We start from the raw sequence: 13,894 nt of genomic DNA on the forward strand, positions 1-13,894 counted from the left end.
ATCTGAGACCAGTAAACTCCTTCCTTTCCTCTCGCTCTACCTCTCCCCCCTCTCTCCCTCCATCCCCGTCTCTCCTTCCCTGCCTGTGGGTACCCTGGTCTTTGGTGATGTCATCTTGAGGTGTCCACATGCTTCCCAACCGATACAGTTTCGAAGAGTGTGCCTATATTATGACAACATTTTGTGTTGCTTCTGTTCGTTTTGGACTTCTGTGAGTGATTTTTCCAGCTGTTCAGGCTCACAAAAACAAAATTCCGGAGGCAAGCCAAAGTCTACACTAGGGCTGTGGCGGTCATGAAATGTGTGTCAGCCGGTCTTTGTCAGGCTAAAGACTGCCGGTCGCACGGTAATTGACCGTTAATTAACGTAAACACGTTTAGCATCTCCAGGCCTCCACGCATACAAGCTGCAGATGCGCACATCTAAAAAAAAAATTTTAAAGTCAACCTGTTTCAAATGATCACTTTTACGCTCAACATAGCCACTTCCAATTCACACTCTGTTCCTTGGCCTCAGGCTTGCACACACTGTTCTCTCATCAAGTGACCATATTTTCACCCGTCAAACTATTCTCAATTCAATCTCGTCTTTACTAATATGTCAAATCAGTTTTGATTTAGAAATGGCCCATTAAAAAAACGGGCAAGAACAGGGGCAGAGGAAAAAGACAGTTCATCCGTATGCACTCGAATAGCGAATGGAGGCCACTTACCCTGCCAGTTGGTTTCACTCATGTCAGGTAGGCTACTCCAGTTATCTGGCTGTGCAACAGGTGGCATTCCGCCCAAACTATGTATGCCAAGGGGCTGTCCAACCCTGGTCCTGCAGCTACCCAGTGCTTCATTTGGGAAACCAAGTGCAATCTGTACGGGAACATCTATAATAAGGTTTTCACAATAAAACATATTTCATTAAACTGTTGACAGCCCCGCTCTCTGCACAATGGAGAAAGGAATATTGTATAATGGCACATTATATTGGGCTCATATATAGGCCTACGCATATGCATAAGCTCTAATATGCATATGGGGGTTTGAATTAATCATCACCTTAGAATGCCTTTCCATTTCGCTGTGCTAGGCTTTGAAACAACATCCACAATGACATCCACAGTCGATCATCACAGTGTGGCGAGTTTCAAAAGCACATACTGTTTTGATGAGAAGTGTTTGGTGTCATTTTTTTATTGAATTTGCATTGATGTCAGAGTGATAAGAGGGATAATAGAGTCCTGAGTACCATGCCATTCGGGACCTGATGATTAGTGAGTTGGGTGCTACTAACACGTGTCCAGAGTGCATAGGAGATTACATTCACGTAGAATTTTACTGCGGTCATGACTTCATGACTGCTGGTGTGGTCGGTAATGCGGTCCCGCAACAGCTCTAGTCTACGCCCCTTCCGTCAGTGATTGGTCGACGGTAGGGATTCTTCAATAGTCCTTGTTGTCATTCAACGAGAGACGACTCGTTGTCATGCACATTTTTTTCCATTGAAAAAAAAACTGCACCAAAAACCTTTGGTATGCAAAATGCATCATACAGGGATGATCTCTGTATTTTGAAAGTTCCATGTGTTGAACACATGATTGGTGACACGCAAAACATTTTGGGACCGCGTCAACAATGGACTACTGAAACCAATTCCAAAAGAATGGTTTTTTGGTGTCCCTTTAAGGGAGTATGCGAACGCAATCCTTCGGTTCGCCCAGTCGACTTCGGCGAGACGCCAGCCAACCTGAAGCTTACTGACGTCTTCAGCCACACACAGGTCCCCAGGTAGCCTGTGAAGGAGGGAGGGATGGAGAGATCGGGAATGGAGAGGAGGATGGATGAAAGAGGGGTTGCGGTGGGGCCCTGCTCTGCCACAAAGGCTATTAGACTCTGACACTTATTGGCTATTCCTTCTCTCCCTCTATGTATTATTCATGTTATTCACACAGATCCAAAAAGACAGACAGTTAAAAATACATGGACAAGGCCAACACAGTTTAGAGGCTTTCTTACCTTTTCCTATTCTGCTCTCTGGGTCTCGCCAGTCTCTTTCTATAGCTATGCGCACACACACACACACACACACACACACACACACACACACACACACACACACACACACACACACACACACACACACACACACACACACACACGCACACACACGCACACACACACACACACACACACACACACACACACACACACACCTGCTCTTAAAGATAGTTATGAAGAACCCGCTCTTTTGTCTCAAAGTGGATTGGGTGGAAATGGAGGTCAGATTTCGTGTAGTAGATATACCTATCTGTTACATATTCCCTCAGTCTCTGCAAAAACAGTGCATTCGTGAAAGCATTCAGGCCCCTTGACTTTTTCCACATTTTGTTAGGTTACAGCCTTAATCTACAATTTATTACATAGTTTTTTCCCCTCATCAATCTACACACAATGCCCCCATAATGACGAAGCAAAAACAGGTTCAGACATTTTTGCTAATTTATTAAAAATAAACAGCTGAAATATTACATTTACATAAGTATTCAGATCCTTTACTCAGTACTTTGTTGAAGCACCTTTGGCAGCAATTACCGCCGCGAGTCTTCTTGGGTATGATGCTACAAGCTTGGCACACCTGTATTTGGGGAGTTTCTCCCATTCTTCTCTGCAGATCCTCTCAAGCTCTGTCAGGTTGGATGGGGAACGATGCGGCATAGCTATTTTCAGGTCTCTTTAGAGATGTTCGATCGGGTTCAAGTCCGGGCTCTGGCTGGGCCTCAAGGATATTAAGAGACTTGTCCCGAAGCCACTCCGTTGTCTTGCCTGTGTGCTTAGGGTCGTTGTCCTGTTGGAAGGTAAACCTTCACCCCAGTCTGAGGTCCTGAGCGCTCTGGAGCAGGTTTTCATTAAGGATCTCTCTGTACTTTGCCATGTTCATCATTCCCTCGATGCTGACTAGTCTCCCAGTCCCTGCCACTGAATAACATCCCCTCAGCATGATTCTGCCACCACCATGCTTCACCGTAGGGATGGTGCCAGGTTTCCTCTAGTAGTGACGCTTAGCATTGAGGCCAAAGAGTTCAATCTTGTTTCTCGTGGTCTGAGAGTCTTTAGGTGCCTTTTGGCAAACTCCAAGCGGGCCGTCATGTGCCTTTTACTGAGGAGTGGCTTCCGTCTGGCCATTCTACCATAAAGGCCTGATTGGTGGAGTGCTGCAGAGATGGTTGCCCTTCTGGAAGGTTCTCCCATCTCCACAGAGGTACTCTAGAGCTCTGTCAGAGTGACCATTGCGTTCTCTGTCACCTCCCTGACCAAGGACCGTCTCCCTCGATTGCTCAGTTTGGCCTGGCGGCCAGCTCTAGGAAGGGTCTTGGTGGTTCTAAACTTCTTCCATTTAAGAATGATGGAGGCCACTGTGTTCTTGGGGACCTTCAATGCTGCAGAAATGTTTTGGTACCCTTCCCCAGATCTGTGCCTCGACACAATCCTGTCTCTGAGCTCTACGGACAATTCCTTTGACCTCATGGCTTGGTTTTTGCTCTGACATGCACTGTCAACTGTGGGACCTTATATAGACAGGTGTGTGCCTTTCCAAATCATGTCCAATCAATTGAATTTAACACAGGTGGACTCTAATCAAGTTGTAGAAACAGCTCGTGGATGATCAATGGAAACAGGATGCATCTGAGCTCAATTGAGAGTCTCATAGCAAAGGGTCTGAATACTTATGTAAAGATATTTCTGTTAGTTTTTGTATACTTGCAAAAAATAAAATAAAAAACTGTTTTCACTTTGTCATTATGGGGTATTGTGTATAGATTGCTGAGGGCATATCTTTTTATTTAATACATTTTTGGGAAAGGCCGTAAAGTAACTAAATGTGGAAAAAGTCAAGGGGTCTGAATTCTTTCCGAAGGCGCTGTACATCAGCAAATCCATCCATTGACAGAGGGATATGAGGTAGAGGGATAGTAGAGAGGAAGAATACACATAGACATAGACATCCTGATGACGAGTCCGGAAATGGGTGGCATATATTATGCATATATTATGACAACATTTTGTGACGTTTTAGTCCGTTTCGTACTCCGGTGTTATGTTTCTGGAGGCAAGTCAAAGTCTACACTAGGTCTGTGGTGGTCGTGAAATTTGTGTCAGCCGGTTATTGTCAGGCTAAAGACTGCCGGTCTCACAGTAATTGACCGTTAATTAACATAAACACGTTTAGCATCTCCAGGCCTCCACGCAAACAAGCTGCACATTTGGAACATCTACATTTCTTAAAAGTCTAATAACTCAACTGATTAAACACCACCACAGTAAATCCATTATTTATTTGAGGCAGGTGGAGAGAACCATTATGATATGAAGAAAATGTATTTCAGAAGAACAGGATATGAGTTGGCCTACCGTATGTTATCTGGCTATGTGCCATGCTATGGGCTGTAGGCTTGTTCATCTAGCAGACAAGATATAAGTCCCCTGACATTATTTTCTATGATATGATTTTATAGTAAAAGAACATAGTTGAACTTAGCTGAATACAGTAGAAAGGATATTTTTCCCATTCCAGAGCGAGTGTGAATATGAAGTAGCTATGTAAAGGGGATCATTTGAAACAGGTCCTATACACTCGATTTAGAGATATTTGGCAACTGTAGTTGTGAATGATGCAAACCATAGTGCCGAGCTGCCGACCGCCATTTAACCTCTGTTTAAGTATTCACGGCCTATTTTCAGCTCTCTCTCCTCGTCCACTAATGTTGTTTCCATGTTTTCCCACAATCCTTTTAAAAATAATTCTGGGGGTGCTGATAAAACGTAGAAACAGCTCCCTCTGGACAGGAGCCTGGGAAAAGAGAGGAGAGTTCATCTTTCTTCCCTTCTTTTCCCCTCATTCTCTTCCAACCCTCTCGTTCCCCTCGTTCCCTGTATTCTAACAAAGCCCTAGGAGCCAGTAAGAGCCAGTGCACAAAACCTGGGTCAAGTCCAGAATTTGAATATTTTCAAATAACTTGGAAAGTACAGAGGTGAGGGTGATTTAGCTTGAGGTTTGCCCTTTGGGACTACGCCATCACTCAATCGCAACCAAGAGAACCAACCATTGAGTATCAAACGTCCACCTGTCTCCTTATGTTGTTCAGCAACAAAAAACAGAGCTCTTGTTCACGCCATGCAACCATCTTGCTTTGACTACCCGTATACCGTAGATAGACAGGATAACGTTAAGAAGACATAACACGGTGCAGTCACTTGCCCTGACCATCCTGCTTGGACTACCCATAGAGATATACTGCATAATAATAACCAGACAGTTTCTCTCTCAGGCAAAAGCTGTTTTGCAGTGTGTCACTCTGACAGGCAGTTTATAAGAGGCAGCCTACGGAGTCATTTTACACAACCCCTCCTCAACCCTGGGGGCCTCCTTAGAGGCAGGTGACAAGTCTCAGAGAACAGCCCAGACACACTTCTAACACACACACACCGACCAAGAACGATGCTAACACACACACACTTCTTACACACACAGATCAAGAACACTACTAACACACACTTCTAACACAAGCAGACCAAGAACACAACTAACACACACTTCTTACACAAGCAGACCAAGCACGATGCTAACACACACACACTTCTAACACAAGCAGACCAAGAACACTACTAACACACACTTCTAACACAAGCAGACCAAGAACACTGCTAACACACACACACACACACACAGAGACCAAGCACGATGCTAACACACACACACACTTCTTACACACACAGACCAAGAACACTACTAACACACACTTCTAACACAAGCAGACCAAGAACACTACTAACACACACTTCTAACACAAGCAGACCAAGAGCCCTACTAACACACACTTCTTACACAAGCAGACCAAGAACACTGCTAACACACACACACACAGACCAAGCACGATGCTAACACACACACACTTCTTACACACACAGACCAAGAACACAACTAACACACACTTCTTACACAAGCAGACCAAGAACACTACTAACACACACTTCTAACACAAGCAGACCAAGAACACAACTAACACACACTTCTTACACACACAGACCAAGAACACAACTAACACACACTTCTTACACAAGCAGACCAAGAACACTACTAACACACACTTCTTACACAAGCAGACCAAGAACACTACTAACACACACTTCTAACACAATTAGACCAAGAACACTACTAACACACACTTCTTACACAAGCAGACCAAGAACACTACTAACACACACTTCTAACACAAGCAGACCAAGAACACAACTTACACACACTTCTTACACAAGCAGACCAAGAACACTACTAACACACACTTCTAACACAAGGAGACCAAGAAACCTATTAACACACACTTCTAACACAAGCAGACCAAGAACACTACTAACACACACTTCTAACACAAGCAGACCAAGAAACCTATTAACACACACTTCTAACACAAGCAGACCAAGAAACCTATTAACACACACTTCTAACACAAGCAGACCAAGAAACCTATTAACACACACTTCTAACACAAGCAGACCAAGAACACTACTAACACACACTTCTTACACAAGGAGACCAAGAAACCTATTAACACACACTTCTAACACAAGCAGACCAAGAAACCTATTAACACACACTTCTAACACAAGCAGACCAAGAAACCTATTAACACACACTTCTAACACAAGCAGACCAAGAACACTACTAACACACACTTCTTACACAAGGAGACCAAGAAACCTATTAACACACACTTCTAACACAAGCAGACCAAGAACACTACTAACACACACTTCTAACACAAGCAGACCAAGAACACTACTAACACACACTTCTAACACAAGCAGACCAAGAACACTACTAACACACACTTCTAACACAAGCAGACCAAGAACACTACTAACACACACTTCTAACACAAGCAGACCAAGAACACTACTAACACACACTTCTAACACAAGCAGACCAAGAACACTACTAACACACACTTCTTACACAAGCAGACCAAGAACACTACTAACACACACTTCTTGCACAAGCAGACCAAGAACACTCCTCACAGAGACTTTTAAAACTCACATAATCCTCAAACACACATCCCACATCCATATACGCACAAACACAGACAAACACACAAACCTAACACATCCACCCCAAACACACTCCTGACAATCCCACACATATTTCATTCACACCCATTTCACAATCTCCTCACACAAACGCGTTACACACACTTAGCCCAAACACAGTACTCTCACCCCTTACACAACTTCCTTACAGACCTGACCCAATAACATGTGTCACCCCCATTCTCTTAAAGGGATAGATGCCCCGACCACACAATCAGATTGATTATGAAAACAAACTCTGGTGACCTCGACTCACTCTCAAAGAGCTTGAGGAGGAACTGGTAGACACATCATAACTTACTACGTAAACAAACGTCACTCAAAAAGCTGTGTGTGTGTGTGTCTGTTTGTGTGTGTGCGTGCGTGCTTGCGTGCGTGCTTGCGTGCGTGTGTGTGGTCATGAGTGTGTTGCCAGCGGGGCTCGTTTGATGAATCATCAGTATGTCAACTTGGCTGAAAAGACATCATTTCAGACGGACAATTAGAGCTCTCCTCATTAGTGAGGGCCTGGTCTTCGCTCTGTGTAGTGTGGCGGCCATCTTGTTTGAGACAGGCAGAGAGAGTCTACGTCTGTGTCCCCCTTATTCCCTATGTAGTGCACTACTTTTGACCAGGGCCCATAGGGCTCTGGTCAAAAGTAGTGGACGGCTTAGGGAATAGGTTGCTATTTGGGAAGCAGTCAGTTGCTCCTCTCTAATGAGATCTCCTGGTTGTTGTTGTTGTGATGTGAAGAACCCCTGGCTTCATTATCAGCCACTTAATTCTCTCATCATTAAGGAGATCAACAGCACAATCAGCACAATCAGGAGTCCTGAGACTCCTGAGAGAGACACTCTCTCTATTTCTCTCTGTTGATCTCAATCTCTCTCTTCTCTCCGTCTCTAAATCGCTCTCTCTTCCCTCTCTCTCCCTTCCTAACTCAGTTCACAGTAATACAGACACATATTAGCCCACTTTCTGTCTGAACCTGTCCAATCACATCCTCAGAAGTCTTGCCTTCTGGCCTTCTGGTCGTCTGTAACTCTGTCTTTTAAACTCTTCAATGAAGAGGGAGAAATCAACACAATGACTTCTATGTGCCATGTATTTGTTAATTCCATTCCAGTCTAATTGTGGTCTTCGAAGTGTTATGGAGCAACACAATTTTGTTAATAATCCACTGAGCAGCCTTTGAAATGATCCTCTTTTATCAACGTGTTCTTAGTTCAACTACAGAGTGCATGATGTTCCGGGGGGCCTGAAAATATTTGCTCTCTCCAATTTGATTCTCAGCAAGACTCTGAAATAATCATTCCCTCACACCCCCTCAATCCTCTTACCTCTTGGCCAGTTGGGAGCAGAGAGATTCATGGACAGACTAGGAAATCCAGCTCAGGCAACAGAGAAACGATCTTCTCCTCATCCTATCAGACGACAGTAACACAGTAATACAGAGACTCTGGGTAATATCATCCATCGCAGCAGATAATACTGCTCCAGAGGCTGCATTGTTGGAGCGTCGCGTTATCTACTAAACCTTCACACACACACACATGCACTCGCGCACCAACGCCCGCCTGCACACACAGACACCCCTTATTCCTCCCCAACACAAAGCATTTTGAATAGCACGGGAAATGATGGGCAAAGGCATCACTAACTTTCCTTTTTCTATCTGACCTTTTCTTCAGTTTTAAATGGTTGAAACAGAATGGATCCCGAGCCTGTCTACACAGTGATCCAGAGTCCCATAGATCTAATAATCAACAGTATAATCACCAACCTGGCCCCTCAGGAGCTTCTCAATCAATACCCAACCAGGCAGGCAGGCAGGCAGGACGGGTGTAGGCCTGGTTAACCTGCCTTACAGGGGTGCAACGGAGGGAGGAGATACCCACAGTCTGTGTCCACTACCAGCCCTGCTCTGTAGAGAGATGGGGGGGTGAAACATGGAGCAGCAAGGAGGAAGGGTTACTGGAGGGAAACTGTTGTATCTGGTTGGGGTATCCAGGGCTGGAACGTCCATACATCCATCCTCCATCTCATTTCTCCCCGTCTCCACCACCACCATTCTGGTAGTGTCTGCTAGGTGCATCTGGGTTCTCCTCTTATTTGAGACAGGCAGAGAGAGTCTATGTCTGTGTCCCACCTATTCCCTAAGCAGTCCACTACTTTTCACCAGAGCCCTATGGGCCTCGATCTAAGGTAATGCACTATATAGGGAATAGGGTGCCATTTGGGAAGCAGTCAGTCTCTCCTCTCTAATAAGATCTCCTGGTTGCTGTTAGGATGTGAAGAACTCTGGGCTGAGTAGGAGAGTATGTTGTGTTTGAAATATCCAGGGCAGGAACCTCCATCCATCCAACCTCCATCTTGGATCTAATTCCTCACAGTTTCCACCATCACTGGGCTTCCCCATTTGGGTTTTACCATGCTGCTCAATGCATCTGGGTTCTCCTCTGTGCTGCTAAGGGAGTCTGAGGGAGCCAGTGGGGAGATTAGCTGGCCCATGCCACCCAGTATGACATCTTCTCCAACATGCTATTTCCAGACGGCAACACACACTGCATCATTCATGAGACATGAAGCTGCAGATAAAGCATCTACATAGTAATGTGATACGGAGCACAATCCATCCTTCCAATGCACACACACACACACACACACACACACACACACACACACCACACACACACACACACACACAGAGGCACACATTATCACACACACATACATTAAGTGTAAAAAACATTAACAACATCTGCTCTTTCCATGACTCAGACTGACCAGGGGAATCCAGGTGAACGTTACGATCCCTTATTGATGTCACTTGTTAAATCCACTTCAACCAGAGTCGGTGGTGGATTATGTATGTGTGCCATTCAGAGGGTGATCTAAGTGCCTTTGAACGGGGTATGGTAGTAGGTGCCAGGCGCACCAGTTTGACTCAAAAACTGCAATGCTGCTGGGTTTTTCATGCTCAACAGTTTCCTGTATGTATCAAGAATGGTCCACCGCCCAAAGGTCGGGGGGGGTCGAACTCAATATTATGTCTTAATGTTTTGTACACTCAGTGTATACATACACACACAAATGCTACAATGCAAACACACAGACAGACACACGCACAAGCCTACCAATCCCCTGCTCTAAATCCTATTAGAAAAATGAGAGCTCTGCGCAGCGACCCAAACTCAAGTCCCTGTGTGTGCCGTTTCCATGACAGACTCCTCCCTAAATCATGTTTAATATTATTATGCACAGAGTTAGAATACAGCACTGCCACTCACACAGAACCAGGGCAGTGATATGGTGAGAAAAAGGATAAATATGAGAGAGAAAATGAAAAAGAGAGAGAGAGAGAGAGAAAATAAAAGAGAGAGAGAGAAAGAGAGAAAGAGAGAGAGAAAGAGAGAAAGAAAGAGAAAGAAAGAGAAAGAGAGAAAGAGAGAGAGAGAGAGAGAGAAAGAAAGAGAAAGAGAGAGAGAGAAAGAAAAAGAGAGAGAGAGAAAGAAAGAGAGAGAGAGAGAGAGAGAGAGAGAGAGAAAGAGAGGGAAAGAAGATGAAGGTGTACGGCTGAGAACGTCACATGGATCATTAGGAGGCACATATTTCCACATTGCGCTCGCATCGATCAACCTTGTTGGACTAATGATGGCGGCGACACAGACACTCTTGTGCTCGTATACACACACTCCTCTGTTCCAACCACTCTCCCATTAATTGGCTTTTGTACCCTAGACAGTAATTGATTTCATTGTTTCTCCGTGTTCTAGAAAGCCCAGTCTAGACCAGTCTAGCATAGATCAAACTCCCATGACCAAAACCTCATACACACACACACACACACACACAGTCTCTTGGACTGGGGGGGGCAGAGTGAAGTGGAGTGTTCTTCAACAAGATTGATTGCATTTTAATTGGTTGTCACAATTGAACTTGATCTGCCTGCAGTAGTGAGAGAGCACGGCTGGCTGAAGTGGCGTCTCCGTGTGTAATACCAGAGAACCAATGTCAGAAGCCAGGCTGAGAACACAATAACGGCTCTGACTGACAGACACACACACACACACAGGTCAGGGTAATATCCTGCTGGAACAATAAGCATCCATCTGAGGAGGAGAGGATAAGAGGAGGAGGAGGAGGAGGCGAGATAGACATGATGAAGTCCAGGCCCTGGCAGCCGGCAATATACTCCATTTACTGTAAAGAGACATCCAACACACAGTGGCTGGTGTTCCGCACCTACACACACAGTGCAATAGTATCTGCACGAACACAACACAAATATCCACGGTATGGCTCCGATATCAATGTAAACCAAACCCAGCCTGACAAACCCAACCAAACTCATGTCAAACTAAACCAGACCCAGCCTGACTAACCCAACCAAACTCAAGTCAAACTAAACCAGACCAACCAGAAACCAACCCAGACCCGTTCCAGTGTCCTTACCTTGAACAGCCTCAGTATATTGGCAACCATGATGGACACGGAGCTGGCCGCCGCCCCGATCACCCCCACAATCTTATCAGGCTTGGCGAAGATGGGCAGGTCGCCGTTGGCACAGCGTACATCCGAGCCGTCCTTCTCGATGAGGGCCTGGACAAAGGTCAGCGACTGCTCCAGGGCGTAGGTGTCTCTGGAGCAGGTGTCCAGGATCCGGGCCCCCAGGGTGATGTTGGGGAGCAGCTCCGTGTCCTTGTTGATCAGGTCGATGGCGAACATCATGGCCTCAAGACGGTGGATCCCTTTCTCCTTCTTCAGTTCCCCACAGGGCATGCCACCGCCTCCCCGGGAGTGCACCGGGAACAGGCCACCCAGGATGATGTCGCCTTCCAATCGGATGGAGTGGGCGTACTCCTGATTGGGCGCAGTGCCGATGGCGGGGTCCGTGATTCGCTGAGGGAAGGCCAGGGGGAGGAGCCAGGAACATGAGGTAAGGAAGTGGAAAAGGAAGTGGCCTGTGGCGAGGAGGGAAGGAAGGCGTTGGGGTTCCGACAACGCCATGGTAACAGTTGGATGGCGGTTGTGGGAGGAGTTACTGAGAAGTTACTGTGGAGAGTATGGGCGGGATCATAGGTGAAAGGGCGTCAGTCCCCCGGGGGAGGAGTTTGGGAAGGAGTTAGCAGGCCGCTCTAAGATGTCCCGGGCCCATGAGGCATGCATGTCCCAGTAGAGGAGAGAGAGAGAGAGAGAGAGACACTAGTAGAGGAGGTGAGTGCAGCTGCAGCGATGATAATCCTGAACTCACATCTTCAGCAGACCCTGCAAGATACACACAGAGAACACAAAGCAGTCAGTGCCTCAGTCAGCCATCTACTGGGTACCACACAGTCTCTCCCTCCCTCCCTCCCCTCCCACACACACACACACACACACACACACACACACACACACACACACACACACACACACACACACACACACACACACACTGGCATTCACAAATCACTGTTCATGCTGCAACACCTGTCTTCTAGATTCAAGAGCAAGAGAGATGAGCATTTGCCACACACACAGTACAGCCCCCTCTCCCCTCACACACACACACAGTACAGCCCCCTCTCCCCTCACACACACACAGTACAGCCCCCTCTCCCCTCACACACACACACACAACCGCCAATCCTATTCCACTGACAAGTCCATCCTATCCGCCAGTGCCAAGCATGTCAAACACAAAGTGCCAAGCCTGTCAAACACATCAACAAAGCTCCAGAATGCATTATTCACGTGGACAGAGTGAAGGTTACTCAGTATGTAATCATTCAGTCATTCAGTATAAACATCTACTGGTTCTACACCTGTTTGACTGACAGCTGCGTGGGAATCAAAACCTGGAAGGTGTCACCTCAGCTACCTAATCATTGTCATCAGAAACAGTAGAGTAATGATGTAGCAAGCCATCCTAGTACGCGAGTCAGTGAGAACAGCAAGGCTTTCGTGGAGCAGGTTTGGTTTAACTCTCTTTGTTTTCTCGCTGGTCTCATCCCGCTTTGAATGCCCTTCACGAATGGAAGTGATTGCTGGCCAATCAGATTAGGTTACTGGGTGCCCTCTTTACCTCAAAATATAATATCCACTGGCCGGCCTAGTTTATCTGTAGCCCACTAATTCACTTTTATCATTCATATCATGAAGGAAAAAGGAAACCGCACACTGCTCTTGATAGTATCACTGATACTTAATAAGCTTTTACGTATCGGCCTCACGGCCTTCGTCAGAGCTCTTCCTAATAGTGTGTTTGATCGGTAATGGTTTGACCACACCCGCCTCCCCAAAAGAGTCAAATGTGTGGATATTCTTCTGAGTAGGATAGAAGAGCATATTAATAACATCACAATGTGGAAGTATCAATGAGTTTCACATTCGTAGCGATACTGTACATATGGCAGTATTGGCTAAATAAGTCTAAACTTCCTCCTGCGTGACATGACCACTTTTGCGCGCGTCCCTTTGCGTTCCAAAAGGCACAGATGCTGCGCAGTATGCTTGTGTGGGCTGAACCGGCTGCGCGTTTCTCGGATGCTGAGATGCTAGGGAACTGCTGCATCATTGCATATAAATAGCCTAATGTATATTCGGGACATCGTGGCAATATTTCTCCCTACCTCCCCCTCCATGTACCCATATTTCCACACATATCAATATCACCTTTCCACACATCCAGCACTTTCACATACATTGAGTGTACAAAACATTAAGAACACATTCCTAATATTGAGTTGCCCTCAGAACAGCCTTTTTGCCTTCAGAACAGCCTCAATTCATCGGGT

At 45.9% G+C, this 13,894-nt stretch overlaps 1 protein-coding gene across 4 annotated transcripts in view; it reads right to left on the reverse strand.

The window, feature by feature from the left end:
* LOC124014402 (metabotropic glutamate receptor 8-like) overlaps positions 1-13,894 on the reverse strand; it is a 263,448-nt gene that overhangs the window by 246,238 nt on the left and 3,316 nt on the right. For 3 of the 4 annotated variants that reach the window (XM_046329322.1, XM_046329318.1, XM_046329321.1), the window contains exon 2: positions 11,571-12,383. In XM_046329322.1, the coding sequence (XP_046185278.1) occupies positions 11,571-12,125 (555 nt within the window). In that variant the 5' untranslated portion in view covers positions 12,126-12,383. Of the gene's footprint in view, positions 1-11,570; positions 12,384-12,922; positions 13,012-13,894 lie in introns of those variants that run through there. The other variant, XM_046329319.1, reaches the window with a different exon arrangement.

Source organism: Oncorhynchus gorbuscha, linkage group LG25, assembly GCF_021184085.1.
Source record: "Oncorhynchus gorbuscha isolate QuinsamMale2020 ecotype Even-year linkage group LG25, OgorEven_v1.0, whole genome shotgun sequence".
Lineage (NCBI taxonomy): Eukaryota > Metazoa > Chordata > Actinopteri > Salmoniformes > Salmonidae > Oncorhynchus > Oncorhynchus gorbuscha.